The sequence below is a fragment of the Anarrhichthys ocellatus genome, unplaced genomic scaffold, assembly GCF_004355925.1.
Source record: "Anarrhichthys ocellatus isolate YVR2014 unplaced genomic scaffold, GSC_Weel_1.0 scaffold175, whole genome shotgun sequence".
Classification (NCBI taxonomy): Eukaryota; Metazoa; Chordata; class Actinopteri; order Perciformes; family Anarhichadidae; genus Anarrhichthys; species Anarrhichthys ocellatus.
The window spans coordinates 123,973-151,868 of record NW_022280205.1 but is presented as its reverse complement, the minus strand read 5'-3'; the positions used below and the strand labels follow the sequence as shown (position 1 = coordinate 151,868).

At 41.6% G+C, this 27,896-nt stretch overlaps 1 protein-coding gene across 5 annotated transcripts; it reads right to left on the bottom strand.

The window, feature by feature from the left end:
• Positions 1-1,088: 1,088 nt before the first annotated feature.
• Positions 1,089-27,110, bottom strand: LOC116400505 (rho-associated protein kinase 2-like). 5 transcript variants are annotated; one of them, XM_031878382.1, is made up of 34 exons: positions 26,721-27,110; positions 23,377-23,458; positions 22,592-22,692; positions 21,854-21,991; positions 20,895-21,155; positions 20,097-20,241; positions 19,834-19,972; positions 18,002-18,093; positions 15,425-15,584; positions 14,079-14,166; positions 13,876-13,955; positions 13,356-13,404; positions 13,122-13,257; positions 12,657-12,748; positions 12,169-12,415; positions 10,870-10,976; positions 10,501-10,660; positions 10,004-10,164; positions 9,390-9,574; positions 9,207-9,276; positions 8,923-9,026; positions 8,227-8,413; positions 7,708-7,801; positions 7,314-7,408; positions 6,927-7,115; positions 6,599-6,767; positions 6,139-6,354; positions 5,413-5,480; positions 5,208-5,296; positions 4,534-4,612; positions 4,132-4,399; positions 3,685-3,964; positions 2,843-2,918; positions 1,089-1,720 (listed from the first exon to the last, which is right to left on the bottom strand). In XM_031878382.1, exons 1-33 carry the CDS (start codon positions 26,814-26,816, stop codon positions 2,885-2,887), a joined length of 4,461 nt encoding a protein of 1,486 aa, XP_031734242.1. In that variant the 5' UTR covers positions 26,817-27,110; the 3' UTR covers positions 1,089-1,720; positions 2,843-2,884. The 5 variants fall into 5 exon arrangements, with proteins under 5 accessions (XP_031734242.1, XP_031734241.1, XP_031734244.1 ...); XM_031878381.1 differs by lacking the exon at positions 2,843-2,918 and adding an exon at positions 2,498-2,623; XM_031878384.1 differs by lacking the exon at positions 2,843-2,918.
• Between the last annotated feature and the right edge of the window lie 786 nt (positions 27,111-27,896).

Here is a 27,896-nt window from a genome sequence, read left to right as displayed (position 1 = left end):
AAATGTCCCTGTGAGTGTGATACTAATATACAGTATATATTGCATTTGTATTACCGATGCATTAATGTGCAAATAGTGAAAACACTCTAAAAAGAATAGTTCTCTCTGAATTGTGCTGCGGTAGAAGTATAAAGTTGCATGAATTGGAAATGCATAAGTAAAATAGTACATCAGATGTGTCTACTACACACTTTAACACACTACTGCATGAAAGACATCATTTTTAGAAATATAAATCAAAAGACGAGAGACAAATTAATGTTGAATCACGATGAGAAGGAAGAAATGCCAGGAGAAGGCTGCGTGCCATCTGTGGTCGCAGGGGTCGGTACAGCAGGTTTCATGGTTATTTAACCAGAACATACAGTACAGTCACACAGCTGATAAGACGGAATGGATGAGACCTGCCGTATGAAATACGATTTTAGCAGATGGGCAACAACATGAACCATTACATTATGTATGATGAGTGCCAGTTGGCTTTAGGCTGTTCTGAAAGATTTATTTCAGTCAAGCCCACTCACTCCACATGCACTGGTGAGATAGAGACAGACCTATTCTGGTATAGTTTAAATAGTCTCCTGAAATACACTGTAGTCAAGTGCAACACCTCAGAAGCATCACTACAATACTCCTGTAACATTTCTGTGTTGATAGTGTCGATGTTGTGACATCACTTTCGTATTATTATAAAGTGTACACAGCTGTATGATTCTTAATGAGTATATCTTCAGACCATTAAGATCTCACTGATACCACACTAATAATTCAGGTACGTATCAACAGGTTAAACAGACGTGATAAAACATGTTTATTGGTGAGCTTTAGAGGTGCTGCTAAACAGACGTCCAGTTTTCCCAAATTCTTCCTGACAAAAACAAAGACAAACTCACTTGAACTTGATTTTATACATTTCAGTCACTGCCTGTTTACTGCTTCATGCAGCGTCTACATTTTAGTGGCGGGTGTGATATTCAGACTGAAAGGTTAAAAATAAGACAATATAAATCATTGTCATGCTTTTTTTTTTATGTTGATATATATCCTACATGTTGAATTTTAATAAACAATGAATGAAACATGAATTATACATTTTCTGGGTAAGAGAATTTATTTGAATTTCCCATGAATGGCGAGAAGAAAAACACATTTTCTGTTCGATTCACATTATTCTGTCTTATGTTGTAATCAATCTACTTTGTGTAATTAAAACTGCATGTATTAAAAAGACAGGAATATTCTGTTAAATGATCTGCTGACTTGTAGCCTTAAAAATAGAACAATCATATACTATGAGCTACACTTTCTGTGTTACGATACACAGACAGACCTCTTGATCCTATATACAAATGTTCACACACATGCCAAACACCTCACAAACAAATCCATGTGAGTCACTGCCTCCGACAGAATAAAAAGTCCCGTGTTTTTTCTCATGATGGTTATGAAATAAGGCAGTTTTAATCACAGTTTTTTTTTTTTCTTTAGATGAAGTCTCACTCTTATATGAATACCCATTTTCTTGAATGACCAAAAAAATGACAAAGGCAGCCCCAGTTCTCATGACAACTGCCTGTTTCTGTGAATGTTTCTGTCCATGATTAGCGCTTTCTTTTCAGTCTACTTCCCTTAAGAAATAACACATGTAGGCACTGCTTCCAGAATCCGGTCATTAATCCGCAAAGATGAAAAGACGACATCTTTGATTAGCCAGGGTTAACTGTGAAGAGAGAGATAAAGAGAGAAAGAAAATGTGTAAACCTGGGATGCTACCAACAGAATGGCTGGACTTCAAAGGCACACCCACACAAAATCCACACATATTAAACGAGGAAGCTATCCGGTAGACACACAATGCACGAATAAAATGCAAAAAAACAAACAAAACGGACAGATATGGGAATAATCTTAGCCTGTATGTTTGCAAGAGGTGAAATATTAAAGCACATTATACGCTTGTTCGCTTTTTGGCCTTTTGAAGAGAATGATAACACTTATGTCTGTACAGTATATGCAGCTACAGCCAGCAGATGACTAGCTTAGCTTAGCATAAAGACCCTAGCAAAATTCTTGATATTTGTTAACTACAGTTGGATAACTACAGTGTTGCTGGTAGACAGATGCTGTTGTTTTCGAACAGAACCAGGTTTATGCTAAGCTTAGCTAACTGGCTGCAGCTTCATATTTATTGTACAGACATGAGAGTTGCATAGTCACGTAACTCTCTGCTGGAAAGCAAATATGTGTATTTCCCAATCTGTCAAACTTTAATATTTTACTTCTTGCAAACATGCAGACCAAGATTACCGATATATCAATTGGCTTTTCGTTCAAAAAGCATGTGCAGAAAGCATACTTCCCAAACCGTCAAACTATTCTTGTAGCAACGATGCTGTTCAAACACGGAGTTTGTTTTCCACTCAACTGAAATTTTTTAAAAATCACACAAAAACATGCCTCATACTAACTGCAAACACACATATAGAGGTCCAGTTACCCTCTGTACCCCCTCTTTCACTTCCTTCAGAGGAACATATCATCATCATCATCATCATCATCATCATCATCATCATCGACATCATCCAACGGCCAACTCCAGTCTTTGAGGCCAAACTCAAGCAATCTGAAAAAGTAAGTATGAGGTTCATCTTGGGGGTCAAAGGCTTTTCGTGCTTCATAACTGCTGGGGCAATATAGGCCAAGTTCAGCAGGGGGCAGTGCAGAGCAGCGAGTAGTGAATTCAGTGACTGAATGCTGCTTGCTATGATGAGGCTAGTGTTAATGGACACGGCAGCGCGGCGTAATGGAATGGCGGACAAGCGCAACAAGCTTCGCTACTTACTGTCTCCCAGCATGAGAGACGTTAGAATGGTGGGGTCAGAGGTCAATGGAGGATGATACGGAGCATGGGGCCAGTGCTGAGGGATGAGAGCCAGTTAGATTGTGACAGAGAGAGCAAACTCAACTGAGTGTCTTAGTTAATGACAGAAAACAAGACAGTTACAGTTAGTGATACTCTCATAATGGTTTCCTACTCAATTAGGTGGCTGCTGATGCGGTGTGAGAAGCCATGTTGGAGCATTAATGCTGCATACAGCGTTATGCAAATGACTCAGGAACCTTGTTTAGAGCATTACATCACATGGCAGCCACATCTTTAGGCCCCTTTCAACTGCATATGATTCAGAAACAACAAAGTAAGTAGTAAGGCTAGTTGTTTTGGTTATGATTCAGTTTTAAAAAATTTTTTTTTACTGAAATTTAATTAGATTTCTGTAAGATTAGCTCATATTTTGAGTTACGCTTACTACTGCGAAACGACACTGATTACTAGTTGACAATGAATTAAATTATCTTGGGACACCGAAAAGGTGATGTTAGAAAAAATTAGGAGAAAACACAAATAAGCTGTTGATTAGCACCCGAGTCCAAAAGTAAACAGTTTTAAAATGACCATTTACAAAAATCTGAAATGTCAATTTTTATTTGAGATAGTCACCCCCCCTTTTTTTAACGAAGACATACATTTCTGGAGTTTTTATTATATTAAATAAAAAGGTATTATAAAAAAAAGTGTTACTCCAGTCATGTAAAAAGAAAATACAACAGAAACAAGCCAAGTTTTTATATGGGTGACAAATTCATCATATTTTCTGTATGCAGTCAAATCTTCCCAGTCCTCACCTGGTTTTCCCTGATGACTGCTGCTGTCTGCTGGCCTGGATCTTGATGGCCCCGCGATGGGTGGACATATGAGGCGAACCCCTGGGTGAAGGTCGCGGGGAGCCTCGCGGAGAAGAGCGTGACGTTGCTTCAGAAAGGTTGTTTTGCGCTGCAGAGGGAGGACTCATTGTTGGGTGTTTCCTGGGGATGCGTTTGAGCAGGTGGCTGACCCAGCGCTGCTGCTCCTCCTGAGAGTTGGTCAGCAGAAGCAGCTCTTTGGCAGTGGACATGTCATAGTTCACTGTAAAAGAAAGGGATTGAAACACATTAGAAACAGCATTTTTCCAGAGTAATCAAATCCAAGTAATATTCCAATACATATCAGCCAAGTATCATCAAATTCATCACACACAGTGGTGCGGTTGACGGTCCTAAGTTCTACACTAACTCTTCACTGAGCGCACTGACCCTTGCAGGGCACGATAACTTCCTCCTTTCGGTCCAGGTGATCTTTGTGGCATTTGGTGTGGCAGCGGCGGCACTCGAGGGCCGGCGGGGGCTTGAAAACGTTCCACAGGGGCCGAGTGCAGGCCTCACAGCTGGAGGGGAAGTGGTATAGAGTGAGGATGAACTCATGACCCTTGTGGCTGATGTAGGCAGGACGATCACCATACGCCGCGGGCTCCACTACAGGCTCCGGTTCACGTTTAATCTCGCCTTCATTGGCATACAGGATCTAGGGAAAGAAAGGAAAAGGAACTTAATTGGAGATTTTTTGAGGTAGACAGTTGAATTGAGAACCTGATTGATACCGAGGAAGAAGGAAGAAGGAAAAGAAAGACATCAACAGGCAGTGTCCTAGCTCATTACCTGGAATATCCTTGGAATTTCTTTGACATCTGCACGATACACATCAGTATGAGTGACAGGTCGGGCATGAAACAGCTTACTGTAGGAGGGAGAGAGCGGCAAGAGTTAAGAGTAGACCCAAGGGTCATTAATAAGTGCATAAAATATTGATTTAACTGCTGTGTTAACGTCTGTCTTTTGCTCTTATTCTGTATATCTGTTTATTTAAATCTCCGGCAGGAGATTAATGTCATCGCTTACATGTGTGCATGACTGAGTGTGCACCTCTGTGTCTGTCCACGGCTAATCTCACAATCTGCTGCAGCAAACTGCATAATATTTCGGGTGGCCAGTCATGGCTGCAGGCCTTTTGTGTTGCGGTGACAAAGATGAATTAAAATAACTTTGGTGATCCCTTAACTTTTCATCTTGCACCATTATCAGGTCAAAATTTGAATCTGTCTAATATTTTGGTTTATGATCAAATACCTGCAAAAGCAATTTCCACAGAATTAGCTGTATTTTGGGTTTAGTGTCAACTAGTAAACATTAGCACGCTAACACACACACACAACTACACTAGTATGGCCGTCGACTGTTGGTAGTATCAACTCTAATAACCATAATCACATTCTTGATACCATAATCATTCATTTTTGGTATTACATGTTCAAACCATGTTTTAAATCACTCACTCGATGTCCAGGGTCATGAAAGGGTTGGCCTGCTCTCGGTCCAGCTCGCTGTTGTAGAACAGGATCTTCCTGCTGCTCACAACAATATACTTTAAAGGAAAGGGACGCAAGGGCCAGAAGGTTAGAGGGGGAAATGACCTAATGGTAATGGTGATTACAAAGAAAACAAATCTGTAGATATGAGATATGGTGGTGGATGCATTACTTTTTTGTCCCAGCCAAAGCGCTTTGTGTTCTTGCTAGGAAGTGAAATCCAGCCCTCGAGCCTCGAGTCTAGTTGGCAGAGAAAAAAAAACAGAAGATGTTAACACGAAGCGGAGAGCTGCCTTTAATCATCTGAACAACTTAAAAGAACACCTTGACATTTTGAAATGGCGACATTTGGTGTAATTTTCTTTAAAACAGAACCTCATCAATTGGAGAGGAAATGATTCCTCAGTGTAACCAAAGGGCAAGTGTCATAAAGCTTTGCTACTTCATTTCAACAACAGACTATTCAGTGGGAGCTATGCGGATTATAAGGAATCTCAGGCACAACACATGGCAGGCCAATTAAAAGGAGAATACAATTAAAATGGAGAGCACCTTATTTTTATGTTAGGAAAAACTCTGCACACCAACTTCACTCTTAGAAAAATCCCCACATCTTTTGCAGTGGGATAAATTTGACCAAAGCAGGCCAGCAACATCAAGCTGTGAGTATTCACATGTCCAGTGAGCGCTAAAAAGGATCAATGCACAGCAGACACAGAGTCAACAGAGTAGAGGGATTAGCAGAAACTTTGCAGGGTTGAACCAGGGTTTGGGCTATTTCTTTCTCAGTTCAAGAAAAAAAACAAAAAACTCAAATGAATGTTATAAACATTTGTTAGGTCAATTGCACTTTTCATTTGCATCCCTATCGCAGCTTTGAACCGCCATGCAGGGTCACCTGCAGGTTCAGCCTCAGGGGGCTGCTCGTAAGTGAGGGCCAGGGGACGGTCGCCCTGCTCCACCTGCCCGTCATATTCATCCTCATCCTCATCCTCAGAGTCGAAGAGAGTGTGAGCAGAGTGAAGGCTGGGCCGGGTGTCAACGCAGACAGATTTGTGTGTTCGCTGGTAGGTGAAGGACATTGATTCTGAGGTGTGAGATTGACTAATGCGCACTGTGCCGGACCATGAAGAGGACATTTGAGGTGAAATGAGGAGGGGGAAAAGGAAGAAGCATATAGAGGAAAAGGTCAAAAAACAATTGGCCTGGAAGAGACTCAAAGTGAAATCAAAGGATACGGCACAAACTCAGGAAGAGAGACTGCAGCAAGAGGAATGCAGGAAGTGCATGCAAAAGTGTTTTCGTGTTGGTGCCAAATTATAGGATGGTGAGTGTGAAAAAAAGTCTCCTTTGTCTACCTGGGTATCCTTCACCCATGTCCGGGTCGTTGCCACTGCTGATGCTAGTAGAGTCCATAGAGTGAACGCTGAGGGAAGTGATCTGGCATCGAAGCTGCTCGATGTCACTGTCTTTGCTGGACAACGCCATCTGAAGATCCAGACGCACCTGGTTCTCTTCTGCAACCACCTGAATAACAGAAATGAGCAGGTTTTAAGTGCAGTTCAACGTATTTTCTATAATCTGCAGTTATAATAACACAAAATTATTGTACACTTTTTTAATTTAGTGTGCATATATTCGGGCCATTTGTCGATATATGCTGGTGTGCAGTGATGGCATACTGACCGCATGCATATCGTTCAGCTCTCTCTGGTACTTGATGATGGTGCTGTTGAGCTTCTCCTTCTCCGTTCTCAGCTCCTGCTGCAGCTTCCTGTTCTCCTTCTCCTTCCTGTGCACCTCAGTGTCGATGCTTCGGTTGCCTCCTCGCCCCGTCTCCCTCCTGTTCATTACCTCGGCCAACTTGTTGACAGCCTGGGAGCAAAAACACAGCAACATAGCTCGTCCGGGATCTATTTGTGAGGCTTGAGTTCAACACAAGCCTGCAGCTGAACATTATTCTTAACAACAAATGATGTGACATAACAGTCATAAAATGCCAGACAGTAAAAGTAGGAAAGTATAGAAAATATTCCAGGCTTTCCAGACCTGTGTAGGCGCCCAGACACATACCTGGATTTTTAGTGTCCTTTCATTCTGCATCAGCTTTTCAAAGGACAGTTTGATCGAGTTCATCTGCTTCTCCTCCTCCTTGCCTTTCTGGAGCTCTGTATAAATAGCAGAGAAGAATATTAATTCAGGGCTTATAAACTTTACTTACTTTGCACAAGTTTCAGAGAAGTAACCCATTAATTATACTGCAAGTTCGAAGACCGATATTCTGCCGTTCTACAGACACTTGGGTTCCCTGATGAAGAGATTAATGGCTAATTGTCATGACATTTTAATAGCACCTCACCCCATAAATCATCTGGATATGCAAGACAGCTTTTCAACACATTTTCCAGGGCTGAGGGAAATGTCATTTCTGTAGAAATCTCCCTCATTAACTTCAAATGACACTCACGTTGCTGCATGTTCTTCAGCTGATTGTTGAGCTCCTCTTTCTCGCTGGCCAGGTTGGCCACATCCACCGTCAGAGTGCGATTGGACTCTTCCAGCTGTAGAGGTCATTAGAGTAGCAAACAAATGAAGATAACTTATTTTATGTAGCACATTAGAAAACAATATATTAGTACTATTCACGTTTTCTATTCTGTATGATTCTAACTACTGTGATCGTCATTGCTGGGCCTCAATTTTAATCCAACTGCAACTAGCTAGAGACAATTAGCCGATTGCTAATTAAAAGGTACCCTATCGAGTTTCTGATCTTTTTCTTTTCTTTCTGTCAGTTTGTAGGCTGTTCCACTGATCGACAGTTGGTGGCGGTAGTGCGCAAAGAAAGGTCGCAAAGTGCCAACAAAAGGCCGGAAAGAAGACCGCAACCAAATAAAACCAACTAAATAAGTCCTTCACTAATATTACAATTGTACACATACTTCCTAATCAACTAAAATGGTCCCGAACTCGACTCTAATCTCACCGAGTTGATGGTGGCCTCCTTGTCGCCGAGCTCCTGTTTGTGTCTCGCCATCATGTCTTTGATCTCCAGCTCCTTCATGATCTTCTCCTTCTCCAGATCGGAGTACTGCTCCTCAGCGATGGAGCGAGCCAGCTGCTCGGAGTCAGCCTTGGTCAAACTGGCTTCCAGCTGGGCTGTCATGGAATCCCTGCAGAGGGAGGATGGAAAGGAACCGTTATTACAATATTATTAAATTGCTAGAAGTGGGTCAATCTTTTACTGCAAAAAAACCCTGCTGTTATCATGCCATTCAGAGGTAGACTGCCGATAGAGTGGACAAACATTCAATATTGACCTTTTTGTCAATGAATTACACTGGATTATAGTTTTAACTTTTTCTCTCCAGCAACATTTGTCTGTAGTGCTGTGAGGAATTTAAGTTTGAAAGCGCTCCTAGCGATGGATATTATGTGATACAATATGTTTACTTGTAGAAGGTTTAAACTAAAAGTAGAGTTACTGAATTTATTGTGCACTGTGAGAGAAACCAGAGAATTTATGACGACGCCATAAAGTAATAAAAATCAGAGAGGGTTGGATGTTGCTGAAAGGTTTCTGAGCACAGCCTTCAAGAACGGGGGAGGAATTGGTCAAGGAAGTGGTATCAGGTCATTTTAGTGCTGCAGGGTCTCTGGTGATGGTGTTTCCACTGGTTACCTCTCCTCCTGATATTCTGCCAGTCGTAGCTGCACCTCTTTGAACAGGTTATTCCTCTCCTCACCATCGTCCTTCAGCTCACGGATCTGCGTCTTGTAAAGGGTCTTGGGAGGAAAAAAGCCGGAGATTCAGTTAATTTCATGTCACAGATTGAGATGGAGTTGAAAAATAAACTCTTCTGCTATCGTCCCATTCATGCCCCATATTATAGATAGATTTAGATTGTTTTTAATAGTCTGCGAGACAAGGTGCACAAAAGAAGGAAAATTGATGGTTAGAATTACTGTGAAATACTGCTCAGCCTCCAGTTGGTCCTTCAGTTCCTTCAGCTGGCCACCAGCCTCCTGTTTCTCCCTGGAACAGGACCAACAATCTGTCAATCACTGCTCCTGGCCAACAAACTCAGGTGCATTGTGTGTTTATGTTCAATGTGCATTATGCTCAATCTGCCATTATGTGTGTTTGACCTGCGTAGCTCCTGGTTCTGTTTCTCCAGGACCTGCTTCACGTCCAGCAGGTGGTTGAGCTCCTGTTTGAGCTGTTTCTCTGAGGAGCAGAGCACCAACACCTGCTGGTTCTGCATCTTCAGATCGCTCTGGCTCATGCTCCGCTTGTGGAACTCCTGGTCCAGACGCAAACTCAGGCTCTTTACCTGCACAACCACACACACACACACACACACACACACACACAAGCATCAGTGGTGGCACTAATTGACAGTTACGGGGAACAATAAGCTGCAGAACAAAGAGTAAGGGCTGCAAGTAATGCTTATTTTCATTATGGATTATTCTATCAAATTGTTGGGTCTATAAAAAGTTGGAAAATAAGGTTCTAGAGGTGTTTAATTGCAATTTCCCCATTGCTTATTTTGTCTGAACATCAGTTAAAAACTTGAAAGGACTCTGGTTATGTTAGAAGGAAATGTAAGGAAAAGCTGCAAATATCCAAAATGGAGAAAAAAAAAAAAAAACTTGTGTTTGACATTTTTTTATTTGATTAACTTAAAATAATTATATTGAGTATTGAAAATTGCTCTAATGTTCCATCAAGCGATTCGTTGATTAAAAGCAGGACGCACCTCTTCAGAAAGTTTCTCCTTCTGTGCGTGCAGCTCGTCCAGCTTCTGCTGCGCCTGCTTGTAGTCGCAGTCCAGCATGGAGTGGTCCTTCTCTTGTTGCAGCAGCTTTCCCTCCATCTGAAGCTTCATGCTGCGCTCCTCCTGCATGTTGCTCTCCATCTCTGGACCAAACAAAACAACCAGGAGAACCCCCTCAGTAGGAATTATCTACCAAGCATTCAATGTGCTACTTGAAGTGCCAGCGCGTTATAGTTTCTGTCGTGTCAAATGCAGTTTGTCAAAGATCTGTTGTTTCATTTCTTCTCCAGCCTTCCTGAGTAACTAAAGACACTTTTTCAACTTTCATAATGGATAGTACCCGTGCTCTTTTGTGTTTTTATTTCCATATTTGTGTTAAGCGAGCTAAGTAAAACACGATTTAAACTACTGACCATATGCTGAAGCACTTTATCCATCCTGCTATCGTCGTTCAGACTTTTGTCCTCCCACTTGCTCACCTTTTAAGGCCTCAGACTTAGCCTCCTCGATGGTCTGGTAGATTTTGTTTTTATCTGCGAGCTTGGCTTTGGTGGTCTTGTGTTCTGCCTCTTCTTGCTCCAGACTCTGCTGGAGCGACTTCACCTTGAACGTCAAGTCAATCTCTTGGTTGCTCCTCTCCTATAGAATCAAAAGGGGATATTGGGATATTCTATTGGCTATCATCACCTTGGGGTGTTTTGTATTAAAAGGTACATTTTCAAAATGCTGGAGAACAATGTCAACGTAATCTAGAAATGTCAACTCGAAGTTTGCTAAATTGATATCTCTTGGAATAGCCTCGACTCTCAATTCACATTGGAAATTAGCAATTAGAAATGACAACTAACCTTCTCGAGGTCATTGAGCTTCTCATGTAGCTGCTTCTTTTCAGTCTGGACCTCGGAGAGACAGGACTTCTCCTCCTTCACCTCTTCTTCCAGGCCAGAGATACGTCCTAAAGTGGATTGATCGGAAAAACGGATGAGGAAATAATCACAAAGAAATTATGAAAGGAATATAAGAGGACCTGGAGTGCAGTGAATGCAAAAAAAAAAAAAAAAAACTAGAAGAAAATGCACCATACTTGTTTAGTTTAAAACAAATCCTAGGTGAGACATTCCATAATGCTCCTGCTCCCACCAAAGTATGAAAAACAACACACTTAATGTTTATTTTCCCTTTAAGTAACTCCACCCACGTGGAGAGTTTTAGCAGGGGGAAAAAAGCACGAGCCATCGCAGCAAACAGGCAACACTTATGTTTTGGTACGTCCCCTCTGACCTCAGCGACTGGCCTCCTCTTTGCATGGACTGAACACGTTTAAGTTTCCAAACAGCGTTTCACAAGAGGTGCTGGCTCTGGCCTGGTTTTGGCTTTCACAGCCTCATGCTTCACTCTCAGCCTTTTGAACAGATGTTTCCACCTCTGATCTGATATTTCCCAAGGCCTGGTCCAAAAACACAATCTAACAACCAATGTCCAGCCTCCAGCTCCAAGTTGTGTAATGCCTTTTTTCCATGCTAGTGAGGAGACGTTTACTGAATGAGCCCATGAAGATCACAGTTTGATTAGCTGAACTTACTTCAGTGAATAAACCTTTTGGATTGGTACATTCTAACTTCGCTAAAATTGCCACATTTCAACAGACAAATTCAAGTTTAGAATAAAACACGCTTTAAAATAATGGTTGCCAAGGTTAACAGTGTTTTTCTTCCGCTTATTGTTCATTTACACCCACTGTGTGGAGACTATGTGTATAAACAGACCAATAAAGTGAGAATATGTAACTATTGCTGAACAGCAGCCCCTGTAGCGCCAACTGACAATTATGATATTGGGCTTAGCATTTAGATAAAATGCTAAGCTATGATAGAGCAATGGAAGAAAGCTTATAACGTTAGAAAACTGACTCCTTTCATGTCTGATATACAGCTTGCTAACTACCAAACTGGTCATACCAGACCAAATAAAGCTGTAGCAACAAAACCTTTGTATGTAATGCACTAAAATTGTATTTTTAAATCAAAATTTTAATTTGTAAGATAAAGCGACATATTTCTTCTCTCAAAAGTTACATAGTCTCGTGTTTAAACTACGTGGAACGTTTAAATGTTTGTTTAAAAGTGTAATAGACAACCACGCCTCACCCTGCAGGTCACTGATAGTTTCTGTCCGGAGGTTACGGTCTCTTCTCTCCTCCTCCAGCTCGGCCTGCAGCCCCATCAGCTGCTTCTCCAGCTCCATCTTGCTGTTTTCAAGCTGGCTGCACTTTTCCTGCATCTCCCTGAGGCTAGCCTCCAGGCTCTGAGCCTGTTTCTGCACCTCTGCCTGACTCTTCTTCAGCCGCGCTGCCGCCTCCTGCTCAGCCTGCAGCAGGGTGTTGGCCTCCTCAAGCTGCAGATGAGAAACAGACGGGATGAATCTTTTTCCCTGCAGGCTGAACTGGGTCAGTGCAGCAGCCACATTGAAAGGGATTTAATTAGCCAAAAGCAGAGGACTAATGAAAACGGCAGTCACAGTTGCTTGAATATGGATTATTAAATTAGCATGTTTGATTTATATAATTATGAAAACTACAGTAAAGTATAATAAAAAAGAAAATCTAGTTAGGGGAATGTAATAAGCTTCCCCTCACTTGTCTCTGGAGGTGAATATTCTTCTCATTGGAGATCTGGGAATTTTGGTTCTTCTTCTTAAGATCCTCTAGCTGGTCCCTCAGATTGTTCACTTAAGATACAGAGAAATAAAAGAGTTAATGCAGTACGTGATAAATCACATTCAGTGGACCCTGGAAACACCACGATCCACCCGCTGATAGCCAGAATATAGAAACATATAGAATATATACCGAGATATAAACAGTGGGATGCAGAGCTACCAGATATCCTCGTGGCTTATTACAATGTTTGAATGAGTTAACAGTCAGACTGATATGTTAGAACAATTTTTTGCAAGTAAAATATATGAAAATGAGAACAAGTGAGGACCTACATACGTAAACAGTTGGTTAAATAATCGGCTTACCATGAAATCCGATGCATTTTGCATCATATTTGTAAGTATTCAAGCTAAATGTTTAGAAATATTCCCAGGTGCTCACATTCGTTCTCCAGACTGCGTTTTCGGTCAGATTCAATCTCCACCTTGCGCTGGTTCTCGGCGCTCTGGTGCTGCAGGAGAGCTCTCTCTGTCTCCAGCTGCCTCAGCGAGGCCTCGACTTTCTGCCTGCTACTCATCTAATCAGAAAGGAAAACACAAAGAACGTGAGTGGAATTATTAGCTTTTTCTTTTTTAATCACATGAGGTAGATGGTGGAATTGGCATCGATCCTTACCTCCTTGTCTAATTCTTTGACCAGCTTGTCTAAACGGTTGGTGGCATTTCTGGGGGGGAGAGAAAAGTTTTCACATAAATCATTGAATTAAGACCAGACACCAGGTCGCCAACAGAATATTTACTTTACTGGTGGAACATTTTTAACATCTATCTTATGAGGAACTTGTGTAAAGCAATCAAACACAACATGAATTCCAATCTTAATATTAATTATATCGATGTCTCAGAATGAATGTGATAATGATCAATATAAAAATGCTACATGCACAACCTTTAAAATGTTGGAAATAAAAATTGGACGGTCAGATATTCAGTTCAAGACATTCTTATGGTAGAAATTCAATATCCTTAACTCAAAGTTTTGGCAATTTAATCCTTGAATGAGATGATTTATCGTGACAGAAAAGTTAACAAAAGGTTTGCAGTAAATAGTAACATATTTGTAGTGTGTCAGCGCCGGTATTTGCATTGGAAAAAAATGTTGCTCAGCTCCGCCTGTGCTATTTGTTTAGACGTACTTGCACTTGTGCTCCAGCTCATCTTTGGCCTGCATCTCATGGTCGACCTCCTCCTCCAGCTGATGCAGTTTTTTCTGCAGCTGCTCAGACAGAAATATTCAGAAATATTCTATTATTTAATGGTCATTTTCATCTTGTATTCTATGCCTTTTATCTCTCCTCTGTTACCATAATATTAAGACCACATGCACAAAAACACCGACCTCTTTCTTACTCGCCGAGCAATTATCCTTATCCTCAGAGTTTTCCTTACTGTCCTCCACAGAGCGGTTGTTACCTCCCTTCAGCAGCCTGACAGAGAAAGAAGGGACAGAGGAGACCAATGGATGTCTGTCACTGTCTTTACAACACCCAACACTTTCCTCATGTCCAATTTTACTATCCTTGCCAGATCCATAATGCCAACTGGGTAGTCAAGAGGAAGCTGAATGTTCACCAAGGCACACTTCATAACCATGCAGAAAACACTCATATAGGACCAACATAGATAGATAGACAGATAATTTATTCATCCCCAGGGGGACATTTGTATGTTGAATAAAGTATATATCTAGCACAAAACTGTGGTGTTGTAGAAAAAAGCTGAAGATCTTTCGAGCTTCTTCTTCCATCTGGATGGGTTTACCTTTGGAGAACCCCAAAGGATGCCTCCAACCCACACTGTCTGTTGCCAACTGTTAACCAATATGGTGGTGGACTTTTGATGGTGGGCAACTATCTCTGGGAACCATTACATGACTCTGCCACATGGCTGCAAAATGGCAGAGAAATCTGAAACCATTTTGCGATCATTTTAAGAGAATTCACGCCCTTAAAAATTGTTTTTGCACAGTGTTCATAATTCTAAAAATTGAAAAGCAAAGAAATTTGGATTATTTCTGAAAAGTTATCTCCTAAAATGGACCGTTAAAGATGCATTGTATCTGAAATCCAAGGAAACCTGATCTAAAGCCATCCCTTTAAAAGAAATATTCAATATTTATGTATTATCACGAATTTAAGCTACAATCTGCATACAATTGTTCACTGGATTGATAGTAATTTACCAACTTAAATGGCATTGTTTTGGCTTTGACTCAGATAAATGTAAAAGAGAAATTGCTTAGACGCAAGTCGTTGAATCTTAAACCCTTGAGGTTAAAACATTGCTGATTAAAGTGCTACAGGATCTCAAGTTTACAATACATGTTTTTTACTACTTCTCCTACCGATTAAGACCGGGATTAAAAAACTAGACTCCATCATAAGCAAAGAGGGCTTTTAAAGGGGCAGTCAGAACAAGGTAGCAGTGTGGAGCTCGAACAGGCATACAGTGTCTGACTGGTGTAAGGCTGTATTAAAGGTTTGGGTGTAAAGCTGTCTTTTTCTACCTCTTGCATTTTAGGCACGGTGCTGTCCTTAAACCTAAGTCTAGAGGCCCTTGTGAAAGTTCCCACACATGGGAGCAACATTTTCTTCTAATCCCAGTATCATCACCAAAAGTACATTAAAATAATATATACTTTCTATGCACAACAGCAGGGTAGAAGAATCAGAATAAAACACTTACTGGTCCTCCTTGAAGTAAGTGAAGCCGATGAATGGTAGCTGGTTGCCCACAAAGGCTCTGGGTGCAGGAAAGGTCTCAGCAGCTCCTTTATCATCTTCTATGTCGTCAAAGTTACTGGTGTCTATGTCACCGTTCAGCTCGGGCACAACTGGAGACACAGCTGGACGACAGAAACAGAGAGAGAGTCATGATGGATCAAAAGGGGAAGAGGTGCAAAACCAAGAGGGGGGGAAGAGGTGCAAAACCAAGAGGGGGGGAAGAGGTGCAAAACCAAGAGGGGGGGAAGAGGTGCAAAACCAAGAGGGGTGAAGAGGGAACGAAGATGTTTTACATTAACTGAGACTATCAAATATTAAAACCTGGTGTTGCAGGTATTTCAATTTAAAGTACATCCTCAGCATTTTCTCAGGTTCCTGAGTATATTCTAATATATTCTAGTAAGCACTCTGCAGGTTGGCGTGAGGCTGACACCACTCCTTTTCTCGTACAGTGCTCGCTTTGTGCCCCACACACGGTGCCTTTCACAAACCAAGACTAAACGCTTGCTCCTTTGAGAAGCTGTAAAAGTCTGCACAACACAACAGGCAGACAAGAATGCATAAAAAGGGCCAATCAGATAAAACTAAACTGGTCCTTTAACCTATAAATAGTTCCTAATTGAGAAAAAAAGCCGCCATTATGGATCGAGTTCCTCAGACCAGTGAAATTCTGGCTCTGAGCAAAGAGCTCATTACTGTCGGGTCAAGTCACAACCCTCAGCGTGATAAATGTGACTCAAAGATGGCGGAGAAAATACAGGGAGAGATCAAGCACAGGACGGGAACAAATGAGGGGAAATAAAAAAGAAGAAGCAGAAAAAAAAAAGCGTGGTCAGACAGAAAGAGACACAGGCTTCTCCATGGAGGACCTTGTGGCACGACTTCCCAGAATGCTCTCCGATAGCGGGCGGCTAATGACAGGCAGCCGAGGCCACAGTGAGAGTGAGAGAGCGGGAGCAACCCTCCAAACTGGGGCGCCCCTCTCATTAGAGCTGTCCACACAGGCCGCACAGCCTGCCCCACCCGCCGCTACGGGGGGTGCTGCCTCCCGTCCCAGCATCCATTCATTCATCCATCCATCCATCCATGGTGATGGCTTCTTTTCATCACCATCCCAATGCTTAATAAGCTTCATAACCATAAAGACAACTGGGACAATCTTCAATAGAATCCAAACATGAGTCATTGTGGCCACACTCAGCAGGGAGTAAAGTCCTCCGTAAACAGACACAAGAGGGTTTGGAGGTACATGCAGCTCTGTGGGATACCATGCGTTTGTGTGTGTGTGTGTGTGTGTGTGCGTGAGAGAGAGACTGGACATGCATGTGCAAACATGAAGAGAGCTGAGCAGCACAGCAGTGGCACAGTAATGGTTTTATGTTCCAGACTGCCAGGCAGTCTGAAGCTCAGTCAGAAGTTTTGTCTGTTCTTAATCAGAGCCAGGTGAAGCAGAGAGATGGAGGGGCAATGAGAAAGAGCCTGCATGTGATTATATACAGACACAGAGGTCCTGTTCATATTCCTCATATATCACTTCTCTTATTTTCTTAAGTTTTAACTTATTAACATAACAACCAATGGATATCATAGGGGTTTTAACAGAAACATAAAAAGCACAATTTAAGTTGATTTGTTTTTTTATTGAGTTGTAATTTTCTTTTTGCAACTTCTACCTTGCTTTGTTTTTCTTTTCAATACATATATAATAAATTCATTTAAATGGGATATATTAACTCTATTAACTCCAATATAGCTAATTTTGCATTGATGATTTGATGTTGAATTATTTGTAAAATTGTAAATGGAAATGAAACCACAACGATGATGCAATAATTGGATAATGTCAATCAATCATCACATTAAATAGCATTTATCATTTTCTGGCAGATGTAACATTTCATCTGCTGATTTACCAAGTGATAATGTAAATGTAATATCTCCACCTATTACATATGACTTGTTCTTTAAGTTTGCATTTAACCAATATAAATACTTATCACAAAGGCCAGGTAATGTAACAATCTAAATGTATTGTAGCAGTTATTATAACATCTTGCACTCAGCCAAACATCAGTCAGTTTTGCTGCTACACACAACATTCTTCTGTTGGTGGACTTTCATTAAATAGCCTTTCAGTTTCATCAGTGTGTGTATTGCCGGTAAGTAAGTAATCTGCTTACTTTCTCCATTCTCTCTAATCTATTCTTTTGGAGTGGCACCCATATGCAGCTGGTTATCTTTTGGGTTTCATGCATCATGTGCTCTGTTGCTCTGCACAGCATTCATTCATATAATGTTAAAGGATGTGGACATATGGAGAGCATGTGTTCCATGTATGCAGGCTTAATGGCTCAGGAGATGGAAGAAAAGAAGCAGAGGAACGGGCTGGAAAATATAAGAAGTGGGCATTATAAGCAAAAAAAGGAGGCATGGCCATGAGAGGTAGAAAAAGAACAAGACACACTTTACCAGAGATGGAAAAAGAGAAATCTGCACCAGCATTGTGGGGATATGTTCAAAAACATGCACATGCACTTACTCTCTCGGATGTTGTCAAAGGTCCACTGGTCGTTCTTGAAGAAAGGGTGGCATTTGATCTCATCCACTCCAGTGCGGCCCAGACGAACCTCCCTGCACACAGCAACAGGACCAAGACTGTGAGCAGAGCCTGAACACAAAACACACCCCTCCACCCACCATCACCATCAACATGTCATGCCAAACACACGGCCTAGCAAGAGCGACCACTAGGGACTGACCACACTGACCAGCATGGAGTGCCGCATGACCACTGGAGGACACTGGAACCTCCTCCAACCAGACAGATAATGTAAATCCAGGAGGAGAAAGGGAGTGTAGACAGCAGGATAAGAGCGCAGGAGCCAACATCAACAACTCTGACTGACTCAAACCCGACTGCTAGAGCTGCCACTGCCTTCCCTCCTTCTCCTCTCTCACTCTAAAACTCGACACACTCTTTCTCTCTCTCTTTCTCGTCCCCCATTCCTTCCCTCCTCCCCCACTGGGTACAGGGATGGAGGGGTGCGGCAGTTTGGGCTTGCCACGTGTGGGACATTCCAGACTCAGCCAAGAGGAAGAGAGGGCAGGGGCGGGGTGGAAGAAAGAAAGTTTTTAAACCCCCGCAAAAAAAAAATAAAAAAATCTGACATGCAACCAAGCCTGGCTTACAAAGGGCCGTGTCTCAATGCCCAGAAAACTGCAGGAGTGCAAAGTGGAGAGTTATGCCAGAAATGGGTGAGGATGGAGAAATGGAAAGTGGCACCAAGAAAAGGTGGAAGAAGAACATTATAAATGAGGGGTGATCAGAAACACATGGACAAGGAGGAGAGGTAAAAGGTGATAGTGCTTACGGGAAGGATTCAACAAGACGCGGCGATAGTGACAGAGCATGTGGGTTAGGTTGTGAATGAATGTATCGGACAGTGTTCAAGATGTGTGTGTGTGTGTGTGTGTGTGGGGGGGGGGTGTGTGGCTGGGCAGCCGCACACATGTGTGATTCTGTCTGTGGTGAGAGAATAGTGAGTGAGAAGGTAAATAAACTGAGTGAGGAAAAATGAAAGGCTGCTCTGTATTGAAGCAGAAAGGGCCTGTGTTTGAGCTTTCTTTGGGGGCGGGGTTACTAATGTAAACAGGAAGTGGTTTCTTCCAGGGGGATGGGCCACTAACCAAGTACATGACCCACACCGTCATGTCATTTTTACCTTTTAATACTAATAACATGTTATTACACACATAAAAACGGCAAGTTTTGTATTTAGATGGTAGCTGGGAACTAACAATCAGTTTGACGAGAAAGACAAAGTTAGTCTTATCTTTTGACAACTTGTTTTGTGAATTAGAAAAAAGTCCACTTAATCAATCAGCTGTACTGGATGTAAATTTACACCCACAACTTAATGTTTTTTTCACTGAACTTTTTTGGCTATCTCGCCCTAATCTCACTGTCTCACTGAAAACCTTTGGTGGATATAGCACGATGGTTCTGCGACGTGTTTAAATCGAGATGAGTTTTCTCAACTTTGACTTGTCTGATCTGGACACAATTCTCACACTCTTCATTGACGATGTTTCATTTACGATGTTTCTCCTCTCAAATGGGAGTCTACAGTACGGTGGGGATTCTAGAAGTCTTTTGACATTGAGTTTTTATGTGGGGGCCTCCTGTGATCCAAACTATTTCTGTTCATTGCTCCATAGTCAAACTATCAGTTACATGATAATAATAGTAGAGACAAAAGAAAATGTAAATGTGTATGCACATGACAAGTAGCCTGAAATTGTGAAATGCTCTGAAATCTTGTTAAAGCAGAGGTATTAGTTTTTATGACTTAGAGTTTTTAATGTGCAAACCTGTCGGTAAGAAAAGCACAGATGAGGTCTTTGGCATCCTGAGACATCGCTACGTCATCTGGGAAGATGAGTGTGTTCTTGTGGTTCATGATCTTCCCATAAGTTCCAACCAGGGACTCAGCATAGAAGGGAGTTTCACCTGCAAAAGAAAAAGAAGGGAATTATGTACCATGACTGATTTTTAGGATGGCATTGTTTAGGATTTTAACTTAACTACCAAACAGGAGAAAAAATTAACATGATGTGTCTAGTGGGTCACTTACCGACCAGCAACTCATAGATAAAGACTCCTACAGACCACCAGTCGCACTCCCGGCCGTAGTACCCATCGCCACCCTGAGACTGAAGCACCTCAGGGGAGATGTAGTCTGGTGTACCTACAGCTGTGTCACAATGCACCATGCCCGTCTGCAAACAAAGAAATACACAGGATTTACTGCAGAGAGAAAGCAAGAGAGTAAAAGGGTGGTAGAGTTTGGGGAGAAAGCAGAATAAATAAAACATATTTCCACTGCAGGGACCGTGGCAGCAATGTCAATTTCTCTTTTTTTATTTCCCAAAAAACTTTTTTTGTCCAAAATACAACTGAACTTTTAACAATGCTCCAGACATTCTGAGACAACTGGAAAGAGATCTCTGCTGGACTGTTATGACCGTGTTTATAAGACACTTTCTGTCTACTGGTGGACTTTCAGAAGGCTTAAATGTGTAGAGCCACTTGTTGAACCGGCTGTTTAGAAATTTGCTGTGGTAAAAACAAAAAGGTGGAAAAACACTCGCACCAGAGACGGGACCTCAGCCGTACTCTAGATTGGTTGCTTAGCACAATGACTGCTGGGGCCTTTTTAACAACCTGATGCAAGAGTGCTGCATTTAGCTTAACTTTGCAATATGAACACTTGGTGGTGCTCTAGGGCACAGAAAAAAAACACTAGTCTTGAAACAGAAAAGTCAAATCAGTATGTAAAATCGAATGTAAAACGTTCCTAGGTCCCTATCTTGATCTATCCAGGTCCAACTCATTGGAAAACAACAACGACATGACTATAACATTAACCTACCGAGTCCATCTTCATGCACGTGCCGAAATCTGCCAGTTTCAGGTGTCCGTGTTGGTCCAGCAGCATGTTGTCCGGTTTGACGTCACGATGGATGAAGCCCATTGAGTGGATGGTGTTCAGCGCGAGCACTACTTCAGCGATGTAGAAGCAAGCCCACTTCTCAGGTATGTCGTAGTTCATGGTGAGCGTGACCAGGTCGCCTCCAGGCATGAACTCCATCACCATGTAGAGGTGGTGGTCGTCTTGGAAAGCACAGCACAACTATAGGGAACGGCAAACACAGTCATTGAAAGCCCAACACAGGATGTTATTATACATTGTGATATGAATGAAATGATCACGTGGGTTATCCTATATGCTTATACCGGTACTACCAATACAATTAATATAATTCAAAATAAAGTACCAACAGTGATCCCCACAGTATGTGATTGTTTCACATTGATATTGAGTTTAAAAATATCAGCATATTTGAGTTTATCCATCTCCCCTATAGATGGTTTATTTATAAACTGTTTCTAAATTTAATTTCTAAAAGCTTTATAATATGTTGATATTGTGACATAAAATTAGATATTGTATGACAGAAGATTTTATTCATATTGATTTTATTCATCCCTGCACATGTTGTATATTACCCTGAATGTATGAAATATTCCCATTCCAGACATCCAGATATTGATCCATGTACAATCCACAATTCAGCTGAGGAGAAGCTTAAATAGTCTTATCTCAGGACATGTCAGGGCAGGAGACAAGATGCAAGAATTAAAAAAAAAACAAGTGAGGTAGATAAAAAGTGTATGTGTTCAGAGAGGCAAAAACCTGTTTAGTCTCTGTAGCGGAAAGAGGTTTGCTCTGATGGTTAAGCTTCTTTCTCTCTTGTTTAAATGCTCAATCCTTCCACTATGTTACATATTGTCTGTTTTCAATTAAATAAAACCTATATATGTGCACACCTGGACGACCCAGGGACTGTTGGAGAAGGCCATGATGTGCCTCTCCTCCCAGAAGAAGGCAGAGTCGGACCGCTTGATCATCTCAAACTTGGTGAGCTGCTTCATGGCGTAAACCTTCTGGGAGGCCTTGTGACGGACCTGCAGCAGCGGAGGGGAAGACAAAAGGAGGAGACGCTGGCGTGTAAACAGAGATAACTGCACAAGAAGAACAAGATAGTAAGAATGTAACAATGACCAAGATAACATGAGAAACAGAGAGACAGAGAGGGGAGCCCATAATTGTAGGCACACACCCATAGAAAGACATGCTTACACAAGATTGCAAGCACAAACATACTCGGCATCCCCTCCACACCCCCACACCAGACTTCGCACTCCTCTCCCACACACTGAGCCTGTCCAGGCTTGTTTCTACCACAAGACGCTTAGCAGAGGCCAGATTCAAGCTTTCACCAGCACAAGAGACAAACATCTGGAAAACTTGGGAGTATGGAGGGAATGCCTGCTTGAACTAATCACCTTTAAAAGTTAAATGTGGCCATGATGAGGAGATAGACATGAGTCACATTTTATATTTTGATAGATTAACCAGATTGTTGCTCCCTCTAGTGGTTCTCATTTCTGGTATTCAGTAACATCTGTAGAAACTCGACCTGTGTATCCAACTGCCCTGCATGCAGCATAATTTATATAAATAACACTTTGTTTATCAACTCTTTACAGACAGAAGCATCTCACCAGCTGCACTTCTCCGAAGGCTCCTCTCCCGATCAACTTCACTTTTTCGAAGTCTTCAAGCTTCACCTGCAGTTCTCGCAGCTGACTCACCGTCTTTTCATCTGCGGGACGGACAGATACGTTACACACAGGTCAAGCTCCAACCAATTAGGTTCAGAGGAAAGAGTCAGTAGTTAACTGCTGGATCAGAGAGAGAGAGGTGTCATTGAGGGCTAACATGTTGTACAGGGCCCGAAATGAGACCAGTCTAATGTATTAAAGCCACAGATGTCTTTAGAAGAGAAAGACTGATTAGAAGTACAGTGGGTGGTATGAATTTAGAGCTTTTTAGAAGACATGCTGCTATGTTCTTTCTCTAACATGAGGCACATTCTTTGTATATGGCCTCAAGTCTAAACAAAGATAAAGAGCATAAGCTCTAATATTTATTAGAAAAAGCAGAAAGTCTGTACAAAAGTGACACAAATTTAACTTTTACTGATAATTTGGCTGTAGAATCTGTCCGGGCCAAACAGCATCTGATTTGAATACCAGAATCAGACCACAGAGGTGTTTGTTCATACATTTCTTATCTCTCATGTGACCTTTTGCTTACAACAACTACTGTATACAGAGAAGAAGGATCGTCTTAAAAGGTACGGGAAGTTGTTAAAGACTATAAAAACAAGTATCATACTCAATCCCTCATGACTAGAGTGCTCTGGTTTGTATTTAACAACTTTATAGGTATCTTTCAAGCTCAGCACAAGAATCTTGACCTTCACCAAACACACTGTCGTTCTTACATCGATTCAGAAAGGCCTCTATGTTTTTGTTTCTCCGCAGGGCAGGATAGTTCAAATCATGAGCCAGCGCGTTCACGGAATCCTGAAAAACAGAAAAGACAAAATATTCAATCAACCTCTAAAAACAAGCGTGTGGATTTAAAAACAATATAAGATATGTAACTTCTAGATTTACCACTGGTGTATGGAAAAACAAATTGGGATGATATTGCTTGGGTTTGGCTGACTGATTCAACATGTTTCTAACAAATAGAGAAACATAGTAATGTTTTAAGCTGATTTCAAGTTTCATTTATGTTGGGAAGTCTCCTGTTAATCTACCAGGACAAGTCTTGTAAGACAACCCTGACCTTCTTCTGGCTGATAAAAGATAACAAAAAAGAATGGAGGAAGGAAGGAAGGAAAGAATTACACTCCTGTGAGCTGTGAGCTCCGAAATGCAACATTACGGGAAGAGAAAATGAGACTGCTAATTTGCAGCATAACAAAACAATGACAACTAGACAATGGAGGTTGGATGTAAAGACATAACAGGTCATACAACAATAACTAGTCACATGATGTTGTTTCGCCCCATTGCCCAAACACAGACCCACCAACACCCGCTCTATCCAAACAAACACAAAGCCCTCCCTATGGCTTAACACTGAGGGCCAGCGGCAGCATCAGACCAAAAGCCGGGGCCTCAGTAGTGTCATCGGTGCTTAAATCATCGGTGTTGAGTTCCACTTTGAACCAAAATGTCTGCGTGATCCAAACACATGAGGCTGGTAGGGCAGCTGGGCAGGTGGGTGGGGGTGTAGCATGACCCTCTGTTCCCCAGAAACAAGGGTCAAATGGAGTTATCCAGTGAGTGTTTGTGTGTGGGTGGGTGGGGTAGCGTGGTTGAGCCACAGCGGTGTCTATCCGACTGTTTGTTCGGGGATATGTGAGTGGGTGGGCAGGGGCATGTGGAACAATTCTGCACCTTTAAATAGCAGCGGTGCGGACCGATCCCCCCCCCCCCGCAGACGGGTGGAAATAGACCTAAAGGCTCAGAAGCTATTGTGGGACAAACAGCTTATGGTTCAGGCTGAGCGTGCTAGGATCTGTGATCATTTTGGGTAAAGACAAATAATAAAACAAGACAGAACAGTCTGGTTAACCTCCAGCCTTTAAAACCAGGAAACGACAGTAGCACAGTAGAGCAATGTTATAAGTGTGTCACAAGGATGTACAGTACATGCACGCACACACACACACACACACACACACAAGCAACATGAGATCGGCTTCACGTTATTGATAACAGTTAGCAGCAGTCTTGTGGAGAGTTTGTTGGTTGAAGAATGATCTGGAACTTGACACCAGTAAGACAAAGGGACTTAGTTGAGAGTCACTGAGACTAGCAGTTTATTTAAGTAACATGGGGTTAATGTCAAAATTGCATTACACTACTGAAAAAAGAGGCCTTTATTCTTTATCATAATAATATTATTATTATTATTCTACCATGATTGTCTCCATTACTTACAATGTACAGTCAGTACATGTTATCTTGCAGGGTGAAGGGTTCAGGATTCAAACATCTTGCCTCCTGATTGAGCCTCAGACCAGCCAGAGCCGAGGAAAATTAGATGAAAGTGGTTTGATTTTCACTTCTGGAATCTGGACAAATCTGAACACGATCCTACCGTTTAGGCACAGGAGTGTGTCCTCGCCTCAGACAACACCTCCCACCTACTCCACCGTGAGCGGATACTGCCAGAGCACAGTCAGCAAACAATGGAGAGGTTCTCAGAATAAAAAAATATAAACTGCAGTCCTGCCAGCACAGACCAAGTCTCTACCAATCCAAAGGAAATACATACAGAAATAAAACAGCTTATCTTAGAGAAAAAGCTTCACCGACTGGCTCCCAAATCTGTTTCTTCTGCGGATTGAAAAAAACCCCACTTCAGAACACATCTTTTAGGCAAACACAACAAAAATGATTGTGAACAAACAGGAAATACTGATGTGAGGTCACGGCAGGTTAACTCCATCTCAATTCCAGGAAGTGACTTCAGCATCCTGTGTGGTAGCCCCCAGTATTAGGCAGCCCGGAGTCTGTAGCTGTGTCCACTACAAAGCTGCTGAAAATAATGACTGAGGGTTTGACGGTATGGAATGACTTCACTTTGTTGTCTGATTGTAACATTTTACAGACATGGCTTTACACTGCACTGGAATTGTGACTCATCAGCTCTGGGAATGGTTTCCTCCAGCAGGAAATGTTGCAGATGAAAGGGTTGTTTGTGTGACAACCTGTACCATGTACATACAACATCAAATCTCCTTTAACTATCTCATCTATTCATCAGGTTGACATATTGAAAACACTAAGCATGATTCTTCTTTGCTCCAAATGTCACCAGGATAACCTGACTGACCACCAACAATGGTAGCGTGCTGTTGATATCAAACATGTAATCAAGCAGCTGAATAACTCAAACATGATGCGATCGTGTTTGCTAAGCGAACGCGTAACCATGTAGAAAAGCAAGTTAATCCCGTCTTGACATATCCTCGGGTATCTCTGCATCGATAGGCCTTGGTTGTGAATTGTGTAGACCTAAATAAAAGTAAGGCAAGTTTTACGTTGAGCCCTGGTGGTAGATCCTGTTAAGAGAGAGGGCCAGGACAAAAGCTACTCCATATCAGCTAAATAAGTGTATTTGTTGTCAAAGGTTGGGGCTGAGAAGCTTATAGCAGTGGCAGTAGTTTTATCAAAGTTTGCCAAGTACATTTTTAGGACAGGTCAGAGAGGACATGTTAATTAGAGGCCTCACCAAGAGACGAATCACAAATGGACAGTGATGGAGTGAAAATAAAACAATTAATGGATGAACTCAGGTTTTAAGGAGGGCACTAATTAGCTCGTCGGTCTATAGCCTTGATTGGGAAGGTTCAGTTTCACACCCCCTTTATTAAATACATATTTTTTGATTGTCAAACTCAATTTCCTATCATATATTTCCATCAAAACTGTAAAAATGAGGATTAAACTGTATTCATAAAAGGAAAAGGAGGCACCAGGTGTGGTTTCCCTCCGCTGCCTCCCTGATTGAAAGCCAAAGTATTGATAAACAAATGTCAACGGAGCTTTTCAGAAGCAGACAGTGCGTCTGGTTTTTGGTTTACTCCAGCTTTCCTCTAAGACAACAGGCATGTCTCTTCAGGTGATCTATGATCACGACAGAACAACAAGTCAGAGCATTGCTATGCATGTGTGCGTGTGTGTGTGTGTGTGTGTGTGTTACTCATTATGTCTAAACTGGGACACTGCTACCTGTATCAGACCCGGAGGGTAAATGCAAACTCACCAGCAGGGTTTCCAAGTTTAGTGCCGACTGTGGGTTCCTCATGAGGGACTCCAGCTTGTTCAACCGGCTTTCCAGTCTGCTCTCCGCACCGAGCATGATTACAGTGCAATGTTTCCAGGTCAAATGACATGAAATAGCAAAAGTAAAAAAACCACCTGTAGGGCCGTCTTTTTGTCTCGGGACAGAGGCGCACTCCGCTACTGCTTGGCTCAGCTCTTAATGTCAGCTCTTCTGTAAACTGCCGCTTGAGTTAATTATTCATCCGCTGCTTCCCTCTTTTTTCATTAATATCTTACAACAAAGTGGAAACGGATCGGTCGTTTGAGAGACTCCACTTCCAGGTGCGCCCCGTCTCCTCCCAGGTAGAATCAACACAGTCTGATCCAACCACAACGTGTTCAACCCGCAGTCCAGACCACCGTCAAGATACACAGCACGGCTTCCGGCTACAACTATCAAACTAAAACCCAAAACAGTTTATAATGTTAACTAATACGGAGGGTGGAAAGGGAAGTCCAAGTGAGAAATAATATAAATATTGAATATAATACATGATTATGTAAATAGGTGTTTATAATTAAGAAATACTAGTCTTTGGAATGTGTACATTTTGTAAATTAGCAAAATAACTAATCTAAGTGTATGGTACAAATATTCTTAACACATTTACATTACACATTATATGTAAATGCAATATTTTGAATAGTATAATTTTAAAAATAATTTGGGACTACTAGCTTGAGTTGAGAGTGAACTTTCAAGCTCAAATTAATTGTGTAATTTATTTAAAGGCATTTTTCGTTTTTAAAATGTTTCTTGTCATTCCAAAAAGTATTTTTCCCTTTTGTTTTTCGTCTTCCTATTTATTTTTTTTATTTTGACGTGTACTTTACATCAGTTGTGAAGCACTTTGTAGAATATCTGCACCAGTTTGTATGACATGTGTTATATAAATAAAGTTTTACGTCAGAACATTTTAGAATTGGACTCATTTTATTGATTTGAAATAAAAACATCATGTTAAAGTTCAAACAAAATGATAAAATAATAACAAAACATAGTGCTATCAGAATACATTGTAATCTCAACGGTAAGGTTGATTGGTAATTTTATTGTGAAGGAAAGCATGTTCATCCGGTTTTATGCTGCCTAATGGTAGCCTGGGTGACTTGCCAA